The sequence below is a fragment of the Marmota flaviventris genome, chromosome 8, assembly GCF_047511675.1.
Source record: "Marmota flaviventris isolate mMarFla1 chromosome 8, mMarFla1.hap1, whole genome shotgun sequence".
In the NCBI taxonomy this organism is placed as follows: Eukaryota; Metazoa; Chordata; class Mammalia; order Rodentia; family Sciuridae; genus Marmota; species Marmota flaviventris.
In genome coordinates, this window is record NC_092505.1 from 13,075,207 (window position 1) to 13,098,917 (window position 23,711).

The window sequence follows — 23,711 nt, forward strand, 5'->3', positions numbered from 1 at the left end:
CTTAATGGGCAAATCCAGAGTTTTCTTTGTAGTTATATTGAGATGCAAGGTTACCAGGGTTTATCAAGCCCTTTCTGAAGGCAATTTTCTTGTAAGACTGCCACTGCCCAGAGTGACCTTGGACAAGTTACTTAAGCCCTTTGTTAAATTGTTTCATTTATCATTCTTTTCACATCAGTAAAATTGGGATAATAAAATAACAAGTTTGTAATGACTTTGTGAAGATTGAGTAATACATAAGAATCCCTCAGAGGATTGCTTGTCATATGCAAACAATGGCTGTTAGTTATTGCTGCTCCTATTTAGATATTTTTGTATTTGACTTTGTGTCCATTTTCTGTTGTCATCATACTTGTGCAAAACACACAACCAAAAACTTCAGTGATGACCAACAGCAGGATCTTGACTCACATATTCTAAACCTGGGGAAAGTGAGATCCTTGCCAGCTCCTTTCATGTGGCCAGGTGTTGATGGACAGTCAACTGGAGTGAAGGGAAGACTGGGCTCTGCTCCACAGTTCTCTCACTGTATAGTAAGTAAAGCAGCTGTGTTCATGGAGATGGCGGGGGCATGAGAGCAAAACAGATCCCAGCAATGACGTTCACACTCCATATTCAATGGTCTCTCTGCATGTCCATGATGCTCAAATCTATTTCTGATCTGTCCAGAGGTCAGAAAGCAGTAAAGGATACCTGATGAAATTTGCATTTCCAAAAAATGAGAAAACATTTTTAGTATAAATACATCTATAATATTGCATGTAACAAGCTTAGCCAAAAAAACAACAACAACAAAAAAAAAAGAAACAAAAAAAAAAACTATGGTTGTTTATCTAAAATTCAAATTTAACTGGACTCACTGCAGGTTTTATCTGCTAAGTCTGGCATCTCTCCCAATCTGGCTTTTCTTCTATTTATCTGCCTGAAAAATGATTCCAAATTTGTGTCTACATGACAGCCAAACCTCAGCATGTTTTAACCAAAAGATCATTTTTTCCCACACATTGCCTTTCTGTTCCTCTCCCTCCTAGAATTTCTATTCACTAGGTCCTTTAAAATGAAAAATTTAGTCATGAAAACAATTCTCCATTTATCTCCTTGTTCATGGGCTGCTTATTCTTACTCTTGGGATTTATATGTTCTTTGGAAAGATACTGTTTTCTTCATCACCAGTTTTTCCCTTATTTCAGGTCTTTTCATGTCTTCATCACAAATTGATGCCCATCGATTAAGTCAGACTGTTTGGATTTCAATGTGAACTTGACTGCTGATTAATGCTATGACCTGGGGCAATTTATCTTATCTTATTAAATCTCATTTTTGCTATGTGCAAACTAAAGATAAAGGCAGTGCAATGTAGTGGGGGTTAAAAGAACTAATGTTCTCAAAGCAAAAAGAATGGACAGAAACAGAATAAACAATAGATCCTGGTCATAATGATAATAATCATCATTATTATTGTGATACATTTGTCTTTTTCTAATACCTTACTTCTCTGTTTCATTCCATAGAAACAGCTTAATACTCAAAAGCTACTCTGACATCCTGGTATGTGAAATTCAATGAGCAAGAAACACTTTATCCTAAACTATACCCTTTCTCCATGTTTTCATTTCCCCACACCTATTTCTATTTCACAGTGTAATATTTGCAAATATTTCTCTTCTGCTCAATTATTACCTTCTTATTGAAACAATTTTAATGTATCTAAATTGAAATTCATTTCAGACTCATAAATTTAAATGTTTTACTTTGTATTTCACTCATGGTTATAATACTAGATGGTTATTTAACTTTATCTGTTTCCATTTTAAGAGGTATTTATTGTATGTTATATTTTCATGTTAAAATGTTAACTGACATAGTTTACCAAAATGATATAAATAGCTCATATGAAATAACAGGATTGCTCTATTGGCAGATGGTAAATGCATAATACTAGTACAATAAATTATTAGCACCTCCCTTCTAATACACACATGCAGGAAGAGACCCACACCCCTGCTCTCTCCACCAGGCAGCAAGCTGCCTCTTTTACTTCAAGGCTCTATTCAAATATCTTAGGATAGCCCTATTTAATAAGGAAACAAATAGTTAAAGAAAAGATTACAAAACCATCAAAATGTCTTGCATTTTTTCTAGGAATAAAGAATGTGAGAAGAATTAGGATTTGTATCAGATAAGGTGGAAGTTGCTGGCAAAATAAAATAATAAATTTATTATGGATAGCTCAAAACACCTATGGGAAATCCAGGAAGGGAATTGACACACTACACAGAAGTCAGTTGACAAACTGATAAAGCGGTTGTTTTGTTAGGATATTGTTTTTGTCTTTTCCGCCATTGCTGCTTTTAGCTACCACTAGAGTGGACTGCTGTCACTGCCATTCCTGGACACTGTTGGTGCCATCTCTTCTGCTTCTGGATACCTGCACTCTAGGTGAGTTCTGACTCATCCTACTGCCCTTGTGGCACTTTGTGCAAGATCCAAGACCAAGTGACACTCTTGATTAGACAAACCTAATTAAGTACCAAAGACACATAATTAATTAATTAATCAATTAGTTAAAAAGAATTAGATATTCCTCTTCAAGTTCTGTTCTGGGGGCCATGGTCCTTCATTCTTGTCCCAAACAAGAACAAGACTTAGATATTGGGGAGCCTCCATGATGGCACGTCAAGGACACCAAGTTATTTCAAAGTGAAGAGTGAACTTACATATTTTCCTCCACAGATTCAGCTGAGTCTGCAAATAAGCACAACTCTCTTAGCTAAATTACATGAGTACTAGTGAAAATGTATTTCTCCACTATGCATCCCAAAAGATGCTTCACTTTTCTAGAGTGACTGCAATCCCCTGAATCAAACCATCTAGTACCAGGGTTAAGACACATGGCCATGTTTAGAACCATAATATCATTTCCTGAGGATTTAGGGAGAGACTAGTACTGTTCATTCTCCTTTGCCCTAGAACACTGGGCACACAAATGTAGTGAGGCAAAGGGGAAAAGAGAAGGAGAAAGTGAGAGGACATATCCAGAGCCAGCAACATAGCACCAAAGGGACAAGCTCACTCAAGTGACACAGGATAAGTTTTCCCAGGAGGGCACAGGTGGTGACTGGCTTCTTGAAGGTGAATGAGACGGGGATGAGTGTCAGCAACCTAAAGGAAGCAAGTTCTTCTCTGTGAATGAGAAGTCAAAAAATAAATAAATAAATAAGCCACCTCCACAAAACTGGCGCCAGCTAAGCATGCTGCAGCAAAGCCCATGAAGAGACAGCAGTCCCACCTCCCTTCTGCAGGGCTCTCTAACTCAGCGTTGCAGCTGAGTGGGAAACACAGGCTCTGGAGCCAACTGACCCAGGTTCTAATCCAACTTATGCACTTAATCACCACTTTGGCTTTAAGCACATCATTACCTCAGCTGTTGAAGCCATCTATAAATGAGGGTAATAGTAGTATCTACCTCATATGGTGATTGTATTAAGTGAATTCATTCATCTGAAGTTGCTGGGACCTAATACATTTTAATAAACACTATTCATACTATTATTATTGCTAGGATGAGGAATGTGTACATCCCAGGGATTCAGTTGAAGTGGTTAACCATTTAATGGATGTTGGTTTTGAAAACTGGTGAAAAGACCACAATGTTTACCTAAAATATCTACTTACAGGTAATGTCAGAAGCAGTCATATGTAATTAGTGAACCCAAACTATCTTTCAAAATACGGTTGGAGTATTACCTCATGTCCTGGAGTAAATTTATGGGAATTTCAACCAGGATCATAAAAGGCAAGGCTTTGAGGATAGAAACATTACCTCTAATAGGCACAAAGGTGATTAAAGGTACAGTGAATTAAAATATGTGAAGATGCAGGAAGCCCTCCCTTTCTGGAATCAAGAGAATATTAAAAGGCTTTGGGGGCTCAAGATGTAAAGGCTGCAGGATTTATCACTGCCACTTCTGAGGGTTTGTAAATTCACTGTGCAGAGAGTGACATTTAAGAACAAGTAACACGGCTTTTATTACCCAACTGATTTAATTCCTGTACTGAGAGTAAGCGTGGGTTATTGATAATGCAGGCTTCCAGAGGCTGGGAAGGGAGTTTTGTGACCCGGCCAGGGTTGAGGTCACCAATCTCATTTTGCCTGTGAAGATGAGACCTTTGTGAGACAGGTGAGAATAATACTTTCTGGCCACAGAAGGTATACATTCTCAGTAACCAATTGATCCATGAACAAGATGCTGACATTCTTCACTTATTGAGTTAGTATTATCTTTGTCCCTTTATTTGGACCTATATTGATCATTTGCAGACCAGGATCTTTAAAGCATGATCTTATGATCATTTTTTCCCCCTCAAACTATTTTGGTGGATTTTTTCAGGTGTGGCTTGTACCACAGTTGTTTTCTTTCCATTTAATTACTACAGGCAGTTTTTTTCCCCTCAAAGTAGGAAATATAGAAATATCATAATATTTAAGACCAAAATCAGTAATTGTAAGAGCAATATGTATAAGCAGTATTCCGAAAGAGCTTAGGAGGCTATATTAGAACTAAGTCTGCATTAATCAAGAAAAATCAACTCCATAAATGGTTGGCTAAATTGATTTTGAACCACATAAGGAAAAATATACTTAATTACTTATTTTTTAATTTTTCTCCAAAGTTTGGACATATGAAAGATTCAGTCTTTGGGGGGAAAAAGAGAACCTATATTTATCACAAAGACTTAGAAGAAGAAATGGCAATCTAACCTGAATAAAGATTTAATAATATGGAAAGTCAAGATTTGGAACCATATACAACATATTCAGTGCTTTTGATTGTACTAATTCTCAATTTAGACAGATTTGTCACAGCTCATGTCACATGGTGGTAGTGCTTGTGAAGTGACCTTTTGACATTGGCTTGATCTTGACCCCCTTATTAAGTTCACATTTTTTATAATGACCAGGAAGGTATTATTCTTCTCTATGTGTTTTTCTTTGAATTTAATTGTTGTTTTATAGGGCAATTATTTCTAAGAACCATGCTTCTTGTTGATTGGGTCTTCTAAATAAAAAGTGCTTTCTTCTTTTTAGTGACAGTAAACATTGCTCCCATAGACACTTGATTATGACAACTGAATAGACATGAGTTTTTGAAAGCAAATTTAAATAATGGAACTGATTTTAATATTCTTTTAACTCTTAACAAAAATTTGTATCTTCTTCTCTTTTAGAAACACCAGTAAAGAGTCTGTGGTGATGTTAGCAGTGACTTATCTGTGGAGTTGATTTTTTTTCAACCTTTATTCCAAAGAGTAGTGTAGTACAAGGTCATACAGCACTTACACACCTTGCTCATGTCCTGTGAAAGCATCCATAGTTCATCAAGCTCACGCTGTGCATCTACAAATTATGGCTATTGCACAAGTTTTACATCCTCGGCATTTTTACATTCCATCATCCTGATTGTACCATTATCACTGAGCAGAATATTAGAAAATGAAGTCATATAACTTCAAAAACAATATGAATCCTTTGGTTTTAAGATAAATGGTTAGGAAATCATCTATTACTGTAAGTTGTTACATATGTGTTTTAAAAATTTTATGTCACAAGCAAATATGCATTTATACAGTTACACATGGAGATATACATATGTCTCTAAGACAGGAAAGTAAAAGCCCTTCCACTTCATGAAACATGTTGTTTCTTATCCCTTTTGTCCCAAGACAGTAGTTGTCTTGGATACCCATGAACTCACAACGTTTTTGTTCTTTGTCCCAAGATTTTTTTCATTATACATGATTTAGGTCACTTTAGTAAACTCCTTTATCCAATTCCCCCTTATTTCCTCTAAATTTCCATTAAATGCTGCTTATACTAAAACAAACAAGAAAAATCTCTACCTCATCTGCCTCCCTAAATTCTTCTTACAGTGCATCTCTGAAGTAAAGGGAAATATTAGAATAATGCATAGAATTGACAGTGCACTCCTTAACAGATGAGCCAGAAACTACGAGTGTCAAAAATATCCTTCATTTTGAAAATATCAAGTATGAGTCTCCTCATGAACAAAAATATCTGTTTGTTGCTGTTTAAATTTGAACTTCCACTCTGTGAGAGGACCATCCTTATAGGCTACAAAACAGATTTCTGTTCATTTTTGCATGCATTGATGTTAAGAGGAATACCTTCCCTATTGGAAGGGAATTGTGTGGCTGAAAAACTTTTGAGAATCTAACCTATGAACAGGAAAATTTTTGAAAAAAACACACTTTTTAAATATAAATTGATAAAGCACTAAAATAAATGGTTTTAGCTTGACTGTTCACCAGCTGTCACTGAAAATTTGATGACATAGTTCCCAACACATACATTCCTATGTCTTTTTTTTTTTTCTTTTCTTTTCTTCTTAAATTGCTAAAGGAAGAGAATTGAATTTGGGGAACTCAAAATGAAGAGTGCAGAGAAATTTTTTAAAAAGATTTTGGTAAATTGCCTTTACTCTTGATATATAGAGGCTGGGAAACACTATCCTGGTAGGGAGGAGTTTTTCAGTTTCTCATATATACCTATTACTATCTGGGAATTAATCTCAACAATAATTTCCATCCAGTGTTTAAAAAACAACTTCTGGTAAGTTTAATAAACTCCTGATTACTCAAGCAATGTTCTCATCAAACTTTAAAGTACCATGTCTAGGATTTAAATATTTGTATAAATTTCTAGACCTAAGGAAAATTTTATATAACTCTGTCAGTTCCCATTTGGTACAATTCTTAGCCATTTCTGTTTTGAGTGAAAGATACTAGAAGTTTCATGGACGGCTTTATAAAGTATTGTTTCTATAAAATAAAATTAATATTGAAAATATAGTACTAAAGAAAAAAAGTGAGACTAGCTAGTATCAAGACCCTAGGAACCTTAAAAGTGGTATGTATAATAACAGAATTATTGCATACCAAAATAATATAGTGTCATTTATTTTGAATTCAAGCCAGGACTTTAAATACCTTACATAAATTCTGAAAGTGTTGTTATCCTGCATGTAAGGGTAAGAATATTGCATCAGAGAGGTTAAGCAACTCAAACAAGATCACATAGCTTGTATATGGTAAAGTTAGAATTTGAATCTGGATTTAAAATCTGTGTTGGTTCTTTTCACTGTACACTGCTGTAGTCAGAATCAGGCATCAAGAATAATATATGGGTCAATTAAGTCCTAAGAGTTGGTAGATTAAGTTTGTAGTCTTCACTGGTTAACTAAAATTGAGTGTAAGTTGGTAAAACTTAACAGAATTCTAGGAGCCAGGATAATAGAGGGCCAGTGGATCTTATTTAAGATCATCAGCTTTAGATTGGCCCATGTCTGGGAAAATCAAGGAGGCTAGTCTGGTATAAGCCAGTTCTAAGCAGTTCTCATTAGTACTTGTGTTTAGTGTATCTAATTTTAAGTGGAATAACTATCAATAATACTTTATGTGTGGCTGTTAAAAAAACTCATAATTCTAGATAGAAAATGAACAATAAAGTTACTTTATTAGAGGCTAAACTGTAAGGTTCAGGATTTTGATGATGAGATCCAAGGTAGTGAGATATGGCTAGGAAAGAGCAGCTGAGCCAGCACAAGATTCCAGTCTTCTCTCTCCTCTTCTCCTCCTTTTACCTTTCTCTCTTTCATCGTGGGATAGATTATGTTTTAAAACCAATCTGCTAACTTTTAAGGTAAGGTAAATTTCGTAACAGTGTCCCCAGGAAAAAGATGACTTTTCATTGATCATAGACTAGAAGTTTAGATGGAGACAATTTTAAAAGATGATTTGAAAGGACAGTGAATTCTGAGAGAGGGAAGAACCAGTCTCCCATTCACCCATCAATTTTCTTTTTTTTTAAATTTTTTAAATTGATTTTTAAAAATAAATGATGGCAGAATGTATTATAATTCTTATTATACATATATAGCACAATTTTTCATATCTCTGGTTGTAAATAAAGTATGTTGACACCAATTTGTATCTTTAGACATGTATTTTGGATAATGATGTCCATCCATCCCACTATCCTTGCTAACCCCCTGCCCCCTCCTTTTCCCTCCCACCCCTCTGCCCTATCTAGAGTTTGCCTAGTCCTCTCATGCCCCCTCTCTCTACTCCACTATGAATCAGCCTCCTTATATCAGAAAAAAATTTTTCCTAATTTTCAGGACTACTTGGCATGTAACAGCCAACTCCTCTACTGAAAGTGGTTGGTAGTTCCAGAGGGGGAAGTTTGAGCCACAGAGGTTACATACATGGGGTGTTCATCAACAAAGTTTTAAAGAAAACAATATTTGAAGGTAAAAGAAAATCATGATTGTGGAGAAATTCTGTATAATTCCTTTCCAGTTCTAGCATCTCTAGAAATTTCCTAACATATGTCAGTTTCTTCTTGTAGGTGAAGACCATAAAAGGTCGTATGGTACCTTCCCTACACAAGGAGCATCCACACTCATCATCCCAGACCTTCTATTCATTCTCTGTCTCCCTCATCTCTCCATTGACCTTGGGTATATTTTTAAAGACTGCTCCTGGTGTCTCTTTATACCATTGTCGAGTCCAAAGTCTTCTAGTTAGCTGGGAGTTTCTACTTGAAATGCCAGTTATAGGGCCATAGAGAGCTATTTTAAGATTGGAATAAACTTTTTCAAATTTTTTTATTCATTAGCTCTAAGCCTAAGCTCTTTGTTCTGTGAAGCCTGACATTTCTGTTGAGGTAGAAACTGCTGCAAATTAGGATGAGCACGACCTAGTTTTGCATGACTTACATCCTTTGAGTGGCTGTATTCCACTTTTAGATCTTACTAAAAAGAACAATTCCCATTAAATCAATCACAGAAAAGAAATACCTAAAGACACACCAAAAAGATTCCTAAACTATTGTTTAACAATTCAATCAAAAATATTTAACAGTAAAAATATTTTCTTTTTAGTTATTTAAAAGTGTAATACTTTTGAGAACTATTGTAACACAACGTTTCAGTGTAAAGAACATACCACTGCAGACTTTCTGCCTTTGGTCAACAAAAGAAAAAAGCGAAGAAAAAAGAAAAAATAATATAACAATTTTAAGACACATGGTAAACACATATTGAATTCAAAAAATGTTTTCTTTCTCTTTCTTGATAAGGCATGTCAAAGTTTTATTATTTGGTGCACCAATATTCTAGAGAAAGTTTTGTCAGCTAGTTGATTTTTAATGCTGGAACTTGAAGGAAACAGAGGTTGCCCCAGTAATGGAAAACATGATCTTCTTTGGGCTCTGAGAACACAGCATTTGTGAGGTGGGTGCTTCATACAGGACAGGTAAAACAATGAAGAACAGCAACTGGTGTAGTTTCCGAGGTGTGTCATAAATCATACCCTATTTGGACTCCAGAAATATCTCTGCTAGCAATCACCTCTGTATTTGGGGGTCAAGTGGAATACTCATCTCCTATTAAATTCAATGCAAACTACAAAGCAAGGCTTAGTGACTGTGTTGTGGTTTATTTCTCAAGAGACTATAGTAATTATAAGTGAAAAAATCCTGGACTGTTCTCATGATAATTTTTTTGGAAAAAAAAATTGCACAATGTTGCTTAGCAACATGGTTTTCAGAAGAAAAAAAAGAAACAATTGTAGAACCTCTCAAAGAGTCACTGCATTGAGTGAACTATATCTTCATTCCTCCACTGAAAAGGTTGAAGAATTGGCAAATTTTGACCCCACCACCAATGCCAATCTAGCAATGCTAACCTGTGAGTTCAAATATTGGTTTATTCTCACAATAATTTACATTTCATTGAACATCTATAGCAAGCTATATCTGTATTCTAAATTTAATAACCCTTCACCTCATCAGGATATCATCTGCTGCTCTTTATAGAAGTATAAGATTATCAGTAAAAACGATTACCTGTCCTAGTATTTCCATGCTTGTTAATGGCGACAGAGTTACAGACAAGTGCAATTATAGGAATTATTATTTAAAACATTGTTCATCCAGATAGCTCTCTGTATATTAAACATAACCAATAAACATTAGTGGAGGGTATAGTATGTAATAATAATAATAATGTTGTGCTGCTTGCTATATTAATTTTTAAAAATTTGCCACAGGCAGAATTCCTGATTTAGAGTTCATACTCAAAATGTAGAAAATAAATACATATGAGTGCCCATGATTCAAGAAGAAAAATAGTTAACACAATCTAAGTGCCAGTCTCACAGGGCACAAAACTACGGCTGAGAGATGCAAGTGAAAGAAAACTTGGATAGAATCTAGGATTTAAGCATGTTAAAAAAAAAAAAAAGAGAGAGAGAGAGAGAGAGAGAGAGAGAGAACAAGAGAAGTAAAAGCAACGGATTATAAAAGCACAGAATAAGGGGAGGCTGATGAACAATTTGGAGTGCAATAAGCAACAAATTGCCAAATAGCTTGAAAGCAAACCATAGCTCAACAGGCTTTGGATTCAAACAGAGATAAACTTGATTCCTGTCTTCAAAAATTATTAACTGTTTGACCCTAGTTATGCTGTTTGTTTGCTGTTTTGGTAACCACACAAAGAGCTGTAAGAATTAAGTAAGTAAGATAGGCCATGTAAAACTCAGACCACATATTCAAACAGCAACAAAATCCAGACAGCTTATATCATGAGTGCAACACATTTCAAATGGCATCTTAAGTTTATTTTTCCTTTTCTATACACACTTGACTGTGTGCTCAGTATGTAGAAATCACCTTCTTTAACAAATTATTTTTTCATTTATATTTTTTAAAATATAGATTTCTCCATTGATTTTCGTCACTTTTGATAGACACTAGAGATAAATTAATGTTTAGCTAATTTTTAAATTTTAATATAGAAAATAGTACAAACCCATGGAGAAATTCTAATGCTAGTGTTCAGTGTAAAAAAAGAGGACTGCAATAAACTGGAGAAAATATACTGGGGCAAAAGGAAATATCTACACAAAATTAGTAGCTTGTTGTACAAAAAATATCAGCCTGAAATTTATCAGATTTTAGAAAAAAATAATAAAGAAGATTTTTTTAAATCTCACTAGATTACAATGTTAAAAACCTGTTTAAATAAAAATAATAGGTCAATCAGCTATGTCAGTTGGAGAAAATATGGAAAAGTCATTGACATACAGAGGGACTCACTGAATGAATGATGAATGAATCAATAAATAAATTCAGCCCCACTTTGGCCCAAAGGGTTTTGACTTCTGAAGTAAAGCATGTATCATGTATCTTAACAAATACTAAGTATCAGTTATTCATTGATGTTTTTACTCTGGCAAACCACTGAATGTCTTTAAAAGGAAATAAGATGATGACTTTGGTTTATTTTCAAATCTGTCTTATGATGAGATTCAGAGACTAAACTAATGGGAAAAGAAATTAGAAGCAGGAGGTTATTGATGTACTGCTTAGAAAGAAGTCACACAAGCTGAAAAAGATGGTAGAATAGCAATGAAAAGAAATGATAAGGAGTATGAATTAGTTTAATTTCTGTGAAGGTTAAAGGAAAGATAATAATCAAATTATTACCAAAATTTTAAGTCATAGGAATGGAAATAATGAACCATCAGTGTTTATCCCAAAGAACTAAAGTTAGCACATTATAACAATACATGCACACCCATGTTTATGACTTACATGAATTCTAAGAAGGAAACATAATTGAAGTTCAAATTTTAACAAGCTATATTTGAGATGGTGATGATACATATGCATATGTATATATATTCATATATATGTTCATATATATATAAAATAATGCCTAGGAATTATATAACAGAATTTCCTTAGAATAGTTAATATTTCATACGCACATTTTAAAATTTTTCAGCCAAATTGTTAGAAAAATACATGGCAGTAGACACAATCATCTTGGAAGGGAATATGGAGCTTAAATAAAGGGAGCATGGTATTACTGCATCTCCAAAGAAGAGTACATTTGAGAACTGAATAGAAGAAAGTGGAAATAGAGAACTTACAGTGAGATGGTTAGTAAAAGATTCAGGGGTATGCAATAAAAATAGTAATTTCACAAGAAGTTCAAGGGAACAGAGAGAATGTAGTAGAGGGAAGGGAAATGGTCCAACCATTGGGCACTTGAGAGTAGGCTGGAAACATTAAAATTGAGAACTAATAAACGAGTCTGATCCCTAGGACAGCATTAAGTGACCTCTGACCAAGCACTTCCAGTGGAGCAGAAGTAGTGATGGCCAACAATGAAAGGATTGGTTATCTGATGTCTATAAGTGTCATGGAGGTGACAAATGGGATGAAACTGACAACTTAGTTGGAGGAAGGTGGAAGGACATCAGCCAATAGATTTTACCAGCTTTTTTTCAGTTATTCTCTGTTCTCATGCCACTTATAAATTCAGCTTTGCACTTTTTCTTTGCTACAGGATAATGGGTTTCGTTGGGGTTATTCTTGAACTCAACATTAATGGCTTTTCCTTCCAAATTATTTTCTACAATAAGGGAAAGGGCATCCTGGGTTCACCCTTGGCCATGGGCAATTATGAAGAGAGCTGGTAACATTAACAATGGTGTGACCTTTCTTAGAGAATGGGGAAAAGGTACAGTGGCATGAAAAGTGATTTCTCAACTTATAGGTTAAAATTAGACCACTTTTCTAAAAAAAAATTCCCAAATAAAATATATATGGAAAATGTTAAATAAAAATACAACATGAGTTTCTTCATACCCTTGATTCTTTTTAAGTATTTTTGAATATGGTAGATTTCTGTACACAATCTATATATGACATTTTCTCAGTTGTTTATAAAAAAGCCAACTACAAATGAGGTGGTGCTTTATTAAAAATACAGAAAGCACTGCAGTAATAATTTGTGCTTTCTCGTTATCAATATTTTGGATGGTTTTACCACTGTGACTCTGGTTTTGTTGATTGGTGATTGTTTACTTGATTCAAACTCACTAATTACACTTTAGAGTTTTACCAAATATAAGCACTATACTGGGTTTTATAGAAAAAAATTAAATTTTATAAAACATGGTCCTTGTTTTAAAGGAGCAGAAAACTTAGGGCATATAAGACTCAAATATTGTGAGGCTTGTTTTAAGAATCAAGTCGTATATTTAGTATTATTAAAGGTAAAATGAAACACCAGCAATACCTGCTATCTAAAACCATATTTGTTTTTAATTCCAATAATAATTAAAATTTATTAAACTATAATTTAATATTAAATTAAATTAAATATAATACTAAAAATGATATGTATGTATAATGAATAAAAAATAAAGACACTCTGATAATTTTAATTTTCTCATTTGGGCAAATACTCTCAATAAGTTAAACCTAGTTATTATAAAATGAGCATTATGTTATTATTTATGTGATTAGATTATGAGAATAATTGGAAATAGGTATTATATGCATTTAGCATAATGCCTGATACTATAAGTCCTCTCTTGATATAAACTATGGATTGGAAAACTTTCTAAAGTGCAAATCTTCATTTACTCATTAATTCATTCATTGCTTTATGCATTCAGCAAATACTATAGAAACACAGACTTGACCATGGCTCTGTATAGACACTGACTAAACAGCAGTATAGAAAACAAATGATGGCAGAACATGCATTGTTTGCATGTTGTCCTTTGAATTATCTGTGTAGTTTGTGAGGTTAGGCTACATATTTGTATCATGACACTGGAAGAAGAATTGCTCAGACTCTTTACTTTGAATTATGATGCTATTAATTTTAAAGTAACCACTTTCAGTTAAAATTTAGTAGTGTGAATGGGAAAGGTCAGGAGGAAACATCAGAAATAAGAAGGAACCAGGAATTTCACATGGCCTTTTCTAGGGGAAAAAAACAAACAAACAAACTGTTATCTGAGTTAGCAGATATATGTAGCAAAATTAGCATTGGCCTGAACAACTTGGATTATTATTGATTTAATTACTAAACTGGTAATGCCACTGGGAGGTGAGCTATCTGCAGTCAGCGATCTTTTTTGCCTTTTCCGTGACCCTATAACAAGCATGTGCATGACACCTAATGGTTGATCAAAAGATGTTGACCAACTGAGGTAGAAGCCCTTTCTGACTCACTTGCTCTATGGTTCTATGGTTCTAGGTTTTCGTCGCTTTCATCAAAATACTCAGATGTATTTCTCAAAATGATGGAGATAGGGAAGTGTAAAATCAAGGCGCTAGTCAATTTAGTTCCTGAGTATGGTTCTTTATTTTGGTTCGCAGATGGGGATGTTCTCTCTAAATCCTTATGTGATAGAGACTGGAGAAAGGTGAAGCAAGCTCTCTTGTGTCTTTTGTCCCTGTACATTAATTGAGATTAATAATTTGAGGACTCCAATAAAAACTAATCATGTTTCAAAGGTCCCATCTCTATATTTATCAAAGTTGAGATTAAGAGTTCAGTATATGGGAGTGGAGGTAAAAACACATAGTCTGAAACATGTGATAACAGAATATTTAACAGGAAAGGCAGGCACTGGTGAATTGTAAAGACCTTTATGTCCCTACTGAGCAGCATATAACATTGCTAGAAATCTGTTAATAAGGCAACATACAGTGTTCAAACTTATTATAATAAGAAAGAATGCAATCATAGCATGCTGAATCTACAAACAGAAATGAGATTCTGGATTCAGATGGTTTACGGTATGTCTTTCACTGCAGAAAACTAATTGGAATTTATTATATGATCCTTTAGAACTTGGGCAGGGAGTATGGCAAAGAGAGGGACTTGAAATAAGTCTTTTGATACACAAACTGTTGCTTAATTAGGGAGATGTTTATACAGGTTTGCAGACTATTATTTCCAATAAATCAGCCAGTAGGAATTTTCTGAAGCACCTATTGAAATGTTGACTGATTGGTACAATCTTAATCTTTTCCAAGCAAAAAGTTTGCATAACTGAACTACAAAGTGATGTTGGCACAGGTGGTCTGAAGAATGATATAGAGATGGTGGCCTCAAGGGTTATTTCATTTCCTCTAATTCTTTCCTTTTATTTCAAAAGAAGAAGGGAGGATAACCAAAGATGACAAGGTAGAGTAAAAAAAAAAAAAAGGTAATTTTATTTAGAAAAAAATAATCAACCTCCTCCAGATCACCAGTGATCTGTAGGACCCCAGGGCAGGCCAGATCAGCAAGAAGAAGGAGAAGATTTGATGTGGCTCTAAGATTGTTGTTTAACTCATAGTGGACTGGGTTGAGTTACTAATATGAAATAAAATATTTATTGGTATCCTAATGACCATAGATCTTTTCATTGTATCATTCAGATTTCACAGAAGTTAAAGCCATCAGATCAAGAATGAAGTTCAGTGGTGTTAGAAAAATGAAGCCATTTCCTAATTTTGTCCTACTGTGTTCGTTCTGCTTAATATATTAGTTTATATTAAAGATAACTATATAATAATTCTCAGTTCTCTCTTCTATTTGATTGTAGTGATAGACTTTCATTTAGTGGGCCCTGACTTGATTGGCTTTTGATTAAAAAAAGAAAAAAAATGAAAAATATAATATCATTTCACCATAGTTCATCAGTGAATTAGCTTACTTAAAATCAGAATAAATATAATGAACATAAAAGTTATGAAAATCAGTTTCTGATATCTTCTATTTCAGGTAGTATTATTGATTGATAGCCAACTGTGTTTGTGCCAAAGTCATGCTGGTGCTCTCTGTTCTTGGTCTGTGAATGAGCCTTGCAGGGGACCTATGGATAGAATGTTTTAGTAAGATTTGGGAATCCTTTGATGGGTGACTTCCTAAGATTTTCTTAAAGTTGCTTCTAACCCAGCCTCGTTTCTTCCCTTTTTCCTTCCTTTCCACCAGACATACATCAAAGCAAGATGGCTCTCCCAGACCTCCCCAAATAACTTCCTATTTTCCCTCACAAATATTTTTAATAACAAATCCCTTTCCTGTCTAATCCCATTTGGTGTCTGCTTTTCAAAGAACACAATACATCAGTGATATTTATATTATTTAAATGAGTATTACCTTGAGCTTTTTTGTTTTAAATAATGGACTTTTTGTGATTTTCTCAGACTCTCTGAAGTTCTTCCTTGTGTTTCCACTGAATCCTTTGTTTTCTCCCTATTATTGACTTGTCACATGATGTTAAGTTAGAATTTTATTTGTGTGAGTTTCTTGAAGGCAGATATTTTGTGTCTTTGTTCAGAACAATGTCTGTTGTACAAAGCAGCTCAATACATACTCTTGTCAATGAAAGCCCCTCTGGAAGCAAAATTTCTGATGCAATTATAAGAACACCTGAACTCATGAGAAGACATAAATCTCTTAATATATGAGATAGATGACATAGTTGTGTCATATATTTGAATTTTCTCTGAAAACTCCTCTTTTCATGTCCAAAAATATTAATGAAACATGAAACCGGGAAAACAAAAACTAAAGATGGTTGAAGGTATGGGGTGTATTAAATAAATGTATCATATTAATACAAGACAATGGAATGCCAGAATTCATGTTAGAGAATTTTTTTTAATTTTAAATAAAATAGTCTAATGAAGAATCACTGTATGGAGGGAAAATAAATGAGAGAAGAATTTCAGAAAGATGGCAACAGCATTGATTCTAAGCATTGGCATAAAAATTAAAATTCAAGATCAATCTCATGTCAAATTTAGGAAAGATCATAGACCCAAATTGCTTAGTCCACAGTAAATTATTTACTTCCGGGAGACTGTGATGGTGAATCCTAGTGGTGAAAATGGTCAGCAATCACAGGTATGGGACAAGTGGAAAGTTAAAGTTCCATAAAGTGCAGAAATAATCATGAGAGGATCAGGAATATTCAGCAGGATGATCCAAAATAGTGAGAGCCAATGGCTGGGCGGAAACAAGTCGACTGGCAACTCCTGGAAGGGAAGTAAGCTGGACGGTGGAAGCTGGACCCACATCCCACAGACTGGAACCCAGTGCTTCCAAATCCAAAACATCCATGGCCGGCGCTACCATATCCAAGAGATCCAGAGTAATTCGCTTGGCAGGGACTGGAGAAAATGAAGTTCTTTGGGCAATAACTAGATGTCTGGTAGGATCTGGTTCCAGGGCAGGATGTTTCATAGCTGATGGGCTCAGAGTAAGACTCCTGATGGCCACCATAGAAAGAGGAGCCCAGCTGGTAGGTTCCTGGAAAGTAGGCTACATCACTGGGGTAGAAGGAGTTATACTGGGAAACTGGGTACCTCAGGTAACCTCCAAGAGATTGGGAGGAGAATCTTCCAGAGCCACAATTGTAAGACATTTTGTCAGGAGTTCTGAGTTCAGGAGAGCTGCAGTGAGGAGTCTCAGGTAAATGTCACCTTCGACACTGGGTACTTATATACCCTGGAAGTGGGTGTAGCATGTGCCTATTTTAATAAGAATATTTAATTAGGCTCCAATAAAAAATGAAATACATCAATCTTCAAAGATCTTTATATGAATACAAACTTTTAAATGAAACGATACCATTAGTTTTTCAAAGCAGTTGTTCATGAAACAAAAATGTAATTTCTCATGAAAACCACCATGATTCTATCTATAAGACTGGGACTTTATTCATCCTGTTCTTCAAGATACTAAGTAAAATGGATAACATAGCAAAAATAGCAAAGATGCTTTGTAGTATAAGGGAGACAATTATACTGCTTCAAGTTTGGGAACTTAATGGAGAATAGAAAAAAGTAATGGTCTTTCTCCCAAATCTTGTGGAAATTATGAAAGAAGAAACCCACTAACCTTAACTGGTAATAATGCTAAATGAATAGATAATAAATAAATAGATAATAAATTCAGGTTTAGTTTTCTTATAATACAAATAGTGAAATTACTTTTGTCTATGTGAATATTTAGATCCATGGGTCCAAGTTTTAATGAATACTTTGAAGGTTAATTATTTTTTTTTTTCTGTGTGTGCGTGTGTGATGCTGAGGAATTAACCCAGGGACTTGTATATGCTAAGCCTACCAGTAAACTATATCCCCAACTCTTTCATTTGTCTCTTGATTGAAGTCATTAGTGAACTTCATAAACTTGGTTATATAAAACTCTCCACTTGTACAATGTTTAAGTAATATGTTTTGGTGTCACTGATGTATTGAGAAGAAAATAATGAGCACTATACAAAAAGTATAGAACTTTACTCTTTTTCCCCTCACAATGTAAAAGTTTTACTATGAAGGATTAAGAAAATGAGAAATGCCAAATGTTTCCATCCTGCATAGATTTCACAGAAGTATCAGGGATTTGAAAAATTCATAGTTACAAATGATCTTCATGAATTGAAATATGGTTGGGGGAGGGATCTCTGATGTAATACATCCATCAAGTCATCAATGTTTATCTTATAGGACTTGGTAGCCTGAGGATTTTTCTGGACTCTTTCATAAAGTTCACCAAAGCTAAATGTAAATAAAGATAGTGTATAGCCTGTGGGAATGGTAAAACATCTTAGGATACCTATCTTCAAAACTAATAATATTTTCTAATCACAATGAGCTGATTCTATGAAGAATTAGGGTTACTAGGTGGACATTTTAAGAAAAAATTTAAAGTTATCTGCTATTGCAACTAATGAGATTTCTATCTTGAGTGTCCTGGGAATTTGCAATCAGAATATAGTCAATAAAATTCCAGTCTAATAAGAATATGGAGATTTTTGCCAAACTTTCTTCTGAAATGTGGACTTTATGGGTCTGAACAGTTTGAGTTGACACAATGGTTTCATTTATTAGATAACATAGCTTGTCCACTGTTTGTAAAATAAACAATTTTTATTTAGTAGGCCTCTTAATTATGAATTGAAAGAAGCATTTTAGTAGTTTCCAAATCTGCTTCATTTGTCAATAAAATATTGAACATCAAAATCCCACATAAATATTTAACTGATCTTAATTGAATTTGCTTGCTTGCTTCAATGTTATCTGATTTTATATAGGATATTGCTGTAGAAAAAAATATTCTGTGAGATCAGATATTAAGTAATTTTGAGCATTCGTTTCTCAAAAAAAAAAGGATGCTTTTGCATCCAAACACTTTTGTTCGGAATTAAGAAGTGGAAAGGAAAAACTTTTCTATGAAACAAACAAATCAAACAGCTCATAAGCCACAGCAAGATAAACCTTCTCCATCTCTCTTATTCTTTCAGGTATCAGTCTTCATTAGAGTCTTACATAGACAAGGATCACAAGTCATGGAAGGAGAAGAAATATGGCCCTTCTTTTAGAAATGTTGTAATCCTTGTCAGAAACACCTGGAAACAATTTAAATCAAATTGATGTATGTTGCTTTCTGAGGCAAAGGAAGAATCTCCTTAAGATGGTTTCTTTGGTCTAACAATTATTTTATATTTTCTTTAGAACAAGAATATTTTCCAGATTCTGAGAAATCCTTTTAGTGGAACAGTGACTCTGATTAGAGATAGAAATGCATTGGGCATTTTGGTCTCATGATTTGTTCTTATTTTTAATGCTTTTTTCAGTAATTTAGATGAATAATCTCTAACATTTCAAAATACCATAAAGCAACTTATGTGTGCTATTAGGCTGACATCACAGTAAACACACATATGCAAAAAGAAAAGAAACAACTAAGATTGGCTTTTAGCTCTGAATGGTCCACAGTTTCAAGCAGAAGCTGGGAATCCAGGGAATCTTTCAGTAAATAGTTAACTAAAGCCTTTCAATTTGAAGTCTGATTTTTAAAAAAATCTTACACATTCTGCATATCAGTATAGCTGCTTTCTGATGACAACTTTCATTTAGTAAGCTTGACACTGTGCACGACAATAAACCTATGCTGTTGTTCAAAAGACATAACTATGAATAGGTTACTTAACAACATTGCTAGTTGGGTGTCAACAATTCTGATTGTGAAATGGGTTGCAATTATTTTTAATTAAGCCAGCTTCCCCAACCCAGATACTGTCTACCTCTAAAGCACTTCTCTGAGTGATCTTCAGGGCGACCTTTGCTAAGGGAAGATGAATAATAGCTTTGAAGTTCAACACTATTACCTGCAGTCCAAGGCCACAGACATGACTGCACTTTACAGTTGTAAAACCACAGTTCAATTAAAACCTGCAGGTAACTTGTTTTCATGAACCATGGGGTTGACACCACACCCAATGAAAAGGGTATATAAATGTGCCAGTCCAAGAAGTGGCATTCCAGCTGAGAACCTTGTCATCTAAAGTTCTATCTCCTGTCAACATGTCCTCCAACTGCTGTTCTGGAAGCTACTCCTCCCGCTCCTTTGGGGGCTACCTGCAACAACAGGACAGCTCCTGCGGCTCTTCCTGCCCCAGCAGCGCGTTCTACTGCCCTGTTTTACAAACTCCCGTCACCCACCAGCTGGGCTCCTCTCTCTCCAGTGGCTGTCAGGAGACCTGCTGTGATCCCACCAGCTGCCAGACATCCTGTGGGGTGTCCAAGCCCTGCCAGACGTCCTGCTACCGCCAGAGGTCCTCCACATTCTGCAGTCCCTGCCACACAACTTTCTCCGGATCCCTGGGCTTCGGGTCCAGGGGCTTTCAGTCTGTTGGTTGTGGCTTTGGATCCAGAGGGTTCCAGTCAGTGGGTTGTGCTCCTCACACATTCTCATCTCTAAATTATGGATCTAACTTTTACCGTCCCTCCTATTTCTCCTCTAGAAGTTGCCAGTCTGCTTCTTACCAACTGCCCTGTGGATCTGGCTTCTACTAATCATATATATTAGGTGAAGAGAAATTTAAAACCTTACTATCTTAAGATCCATGCTGTTTTTTGATCTCCCATATATTCTGTCATCAGCCTAAAAATCTGCTTCTACATTTACCCCCATGAATTAGTAATAACTTGAATTCCAGTAATTGGGAAATGTATTCTTTGGAGATAGATGTTAAAAGTTCTTTTTAAAAAAATTTTAGATAGGCATGCAATCATTGAAGCATAATTCTTTCTTCATGGACCTCCTAGTTATATAAATTTTACAAAGTAAAAAGTGTTGTAAGTTTAAATAAAATTATGTTATATCTTTCTATCGTGTTAGTATTTTCTTTTCCTTTAAAACTCTTTCTAAATATGTGTCTGGGTTTTCCTGTATCTTCTACTTATCATTTAACATTTTAAACTTTAAAGAGTATAATTATTTTTTTGATTCAAAAGATTTTTTTTTCATCTTTTATATTCACTCAATATTTTTACATGAGAGATGAAGGCACACAATTTCAAAACAACAAACTCATACCTGGCTTATTACTATGTAGAGAGTTAAAACTCCAATATTTAAATGGTTATAATTTGCAAGGAGTATTAAATTGTCTCTGTCACTTAATTTTGGAAGAAAGATTACTCACAAAAAATATGTTCTAAAATGCATGGGAAATTGTAATGAAGGTATCCAAAAAGAAGTTAGATGATAGTGAGTTAGATTCAGCAAGGGCTTCAATTCTGCTAGCCTTACTGCCAGATTAAAAATCCAGTTTCTAAATGAAATCTTTAATATATTCTAAGACTTTTTAAGTCAATAAGCCAAACATTTTCCATATAATCCATTTTATAAATTTGATGAACTCCCATTTTTTTTTCTAGTTGTTTTGTTTGAAAAAAAACCTCTTCAAAAACAAGGTAAATATTCTATTGTTGCAGCATTCTGAAGAATATCTAGACAGTTGGTAACACTTGAGCCATCAGTGATGTCCCAATTTGTTTTATCATTTATGTCAAGGAAAACCCTTTAGGGGTCAGGTGACAACCTTTTGGGGGTTCAGGTGATGTGGATCTTTACCCACAGGATCACTCTGTGTCTTGGTTTATTATTTTGTTTTAATATTTAGTCCCATTTGATAATTTTTCCAAAATTTTACATTTTATTTATAATCAATAAAAATTTCATTGGCACAAGTTGCAGTAGGTTTAAAGAACTTCCACTTTACTTTTGCCATGGATTCATTCATTTGGAAGAATACAAGATGCATATACAATAACACCTTTGGATTTGACTCAATTGTTGAAGTTGAAAATTGACAGGCATCCCTCTTTATTAACCTTCCTGAACAAAATAGATCACTTTTTGTTCAAAGACAGCATGTAGAGGGATCACTTGGAAAACAAATTACACTCATATACAATGAATAGGACAACCTACAGATTTAAACAAACGACCCACTGGAGTTTCATTGTTATTCTAACCTAGTTATACTAACTAGTAAGGCAAGCTCCACTCCAGGAAAGATGCAGCGATATATACCAAACCACCAGTAGGTGGAGGTAGTGGGAAACTTGAGAGTAACAGGTTAGATGGATGAAGTATGAATGAGCACCAAGCTGATGCTGCTTCAGAGCATATAAAGAATAATCTAAATGGTCTTGCTTCAGTGGTTAGGGGATGTATTGTATTGTTAAAATCTTCAACTTTTATTTCATTTTAGATAGCACCTTTCCTCTTTAAATATTATTTAGAAATGGGCAAAAAAGAAAAACTCGTTCTAAATTCAGTATATATATATATATATATATATATATATATATATATATATATATATATACACATATATATATACTGAATTTCTACTACCAAAAGAAAGTAGATGATAAGTACATAGATTACACAGGAAATCAATGATGTTATTATTCATCAGGACAATATTATATTTTTATCCAAGATAAGTGGCCTCATGTAAATTAAAAGACAAAATTTTACCAAATATCAACCTCTACTTCAAACACAGTCAAAGTTCTAAGAAAACTGCTTCCAAAGACGATGACCTGCCATTAGAAATTGCAAATGCTGATTCATATTTTACTTTGATACATAAATCTTCTTTTAGGTTAAATAATTTTGAAAACATTTTCATTCATATTAAATTCTAAGTTTTCTTGTGCATGTAAAAATAGAAAAAAAATGATAATATGCCCCTTCATTAGCAGAAGAGAGACATAGATATGAATAAAATAAGTAAGTTTTATATCAAGACTGTTAAATGAGCTGGATGGATGACTAACACCTGTCATTGCAACAGCTCAACAGGTTGAGGCAGGAGGTTCACAAATTCAAAACCAGCTTCATCAAATTAGAAAGGACCTAAGCAATTTAGAAAGACCATGTCTCTAAATAAAATTTGAAAAGAGGTTGGGATATGGCTCAGTGGTTAAGCAACCTTGGGTTCAATCCCCAGTACACACACACACACACACACACACACACACACACAGGACTCTCAGATGTTTCAAGTATAAAATGAATTCAAATGACTGTCAATTTTTTAATATGGTCCAAAGAATCCAAAGCTGTGAAAAGTCCACAGTGTTCTTTTTGATAATACTAATGTAAAGTCGCTTACAACTCTCAACATTGAAGATGCATGCACATACTGGTTGTCTTGGTAATAATAAAAATCACAAATTTTGGTGAAGAAGACATCAGATTTAAGACAACAAAAATGCAAGAGTTATTAATAATATTTTACTTCAATAAGATTTATCATCTGAATTTATAGCAATTTCTTTCTGAGATGCCATCAAATATTTCTCTATCTATATATCATTTGGTGTAATAGTTAATACAATTTTTCTTTTGTAAAGAACAACTCCTTTTTGATTTCTGGTTTTGATTTATAGTTTTTTCTTCATTTAGTCTTCAAGTCATCATAGATTTAAGCTAATTTTTTCTTATTTCTTTTTTATT

General features: G+C 34.3%; 2 protein-coding genes across 2 annotated transcripts; one reads left to right on the plus strand and one right to left on the minus strand.

The window, feature by feature from the left end:
• Nucleotides 1-16,857: 16,857 nt before the first annotated feature.
• On the minus strand, nucleotides 16,858-17,310 carry Krtap15-1 (keratin associated protein 15-1). The gene has a single exon (XM_027929341.2). The coding sequence runs from the start codon at nucleotides 17,308-17,310 to the stop codon at nucleotides 16,858-16,860; it is 453 nt and encodes a 150-aa protein (XP_027785142.2).
• A 2,947-nt stretch (nucleotides 17,311-20,257) lies between these two features.
• On the plus strand, nucleotides 20,258-20,749 carry LOC114087546 (keratin-associated protein 14-like). Its single transcript, XM_027929017.2, has one exon. It carries the CDS (start codon nucleotides 20,258-20,260, stop codon nucleotides 20,747-20,749), a length of 492 nt encoding a protein of 163 aa, XP_027784818.2.
• Nucleotides 20,750-23,711: the final 2,962 nt, after the last annotated feature.

Coding starts and splice junctions, on each gene's coding strand:
- LOC114087546 (XM_027929017.2), top strand. CDS start 20,258: ATGTCCTCCAACTGCTGTTCTGGAAGCTACTCCTCCCGCTCCTTTGGG.
- Krtap15-1 (XM_027929341.2), bottom strand. CDS start 17,310: ATGTCTTACAATTGTGGCTCTGGAAGATTCTCCTCCCAATCTCTTGGA.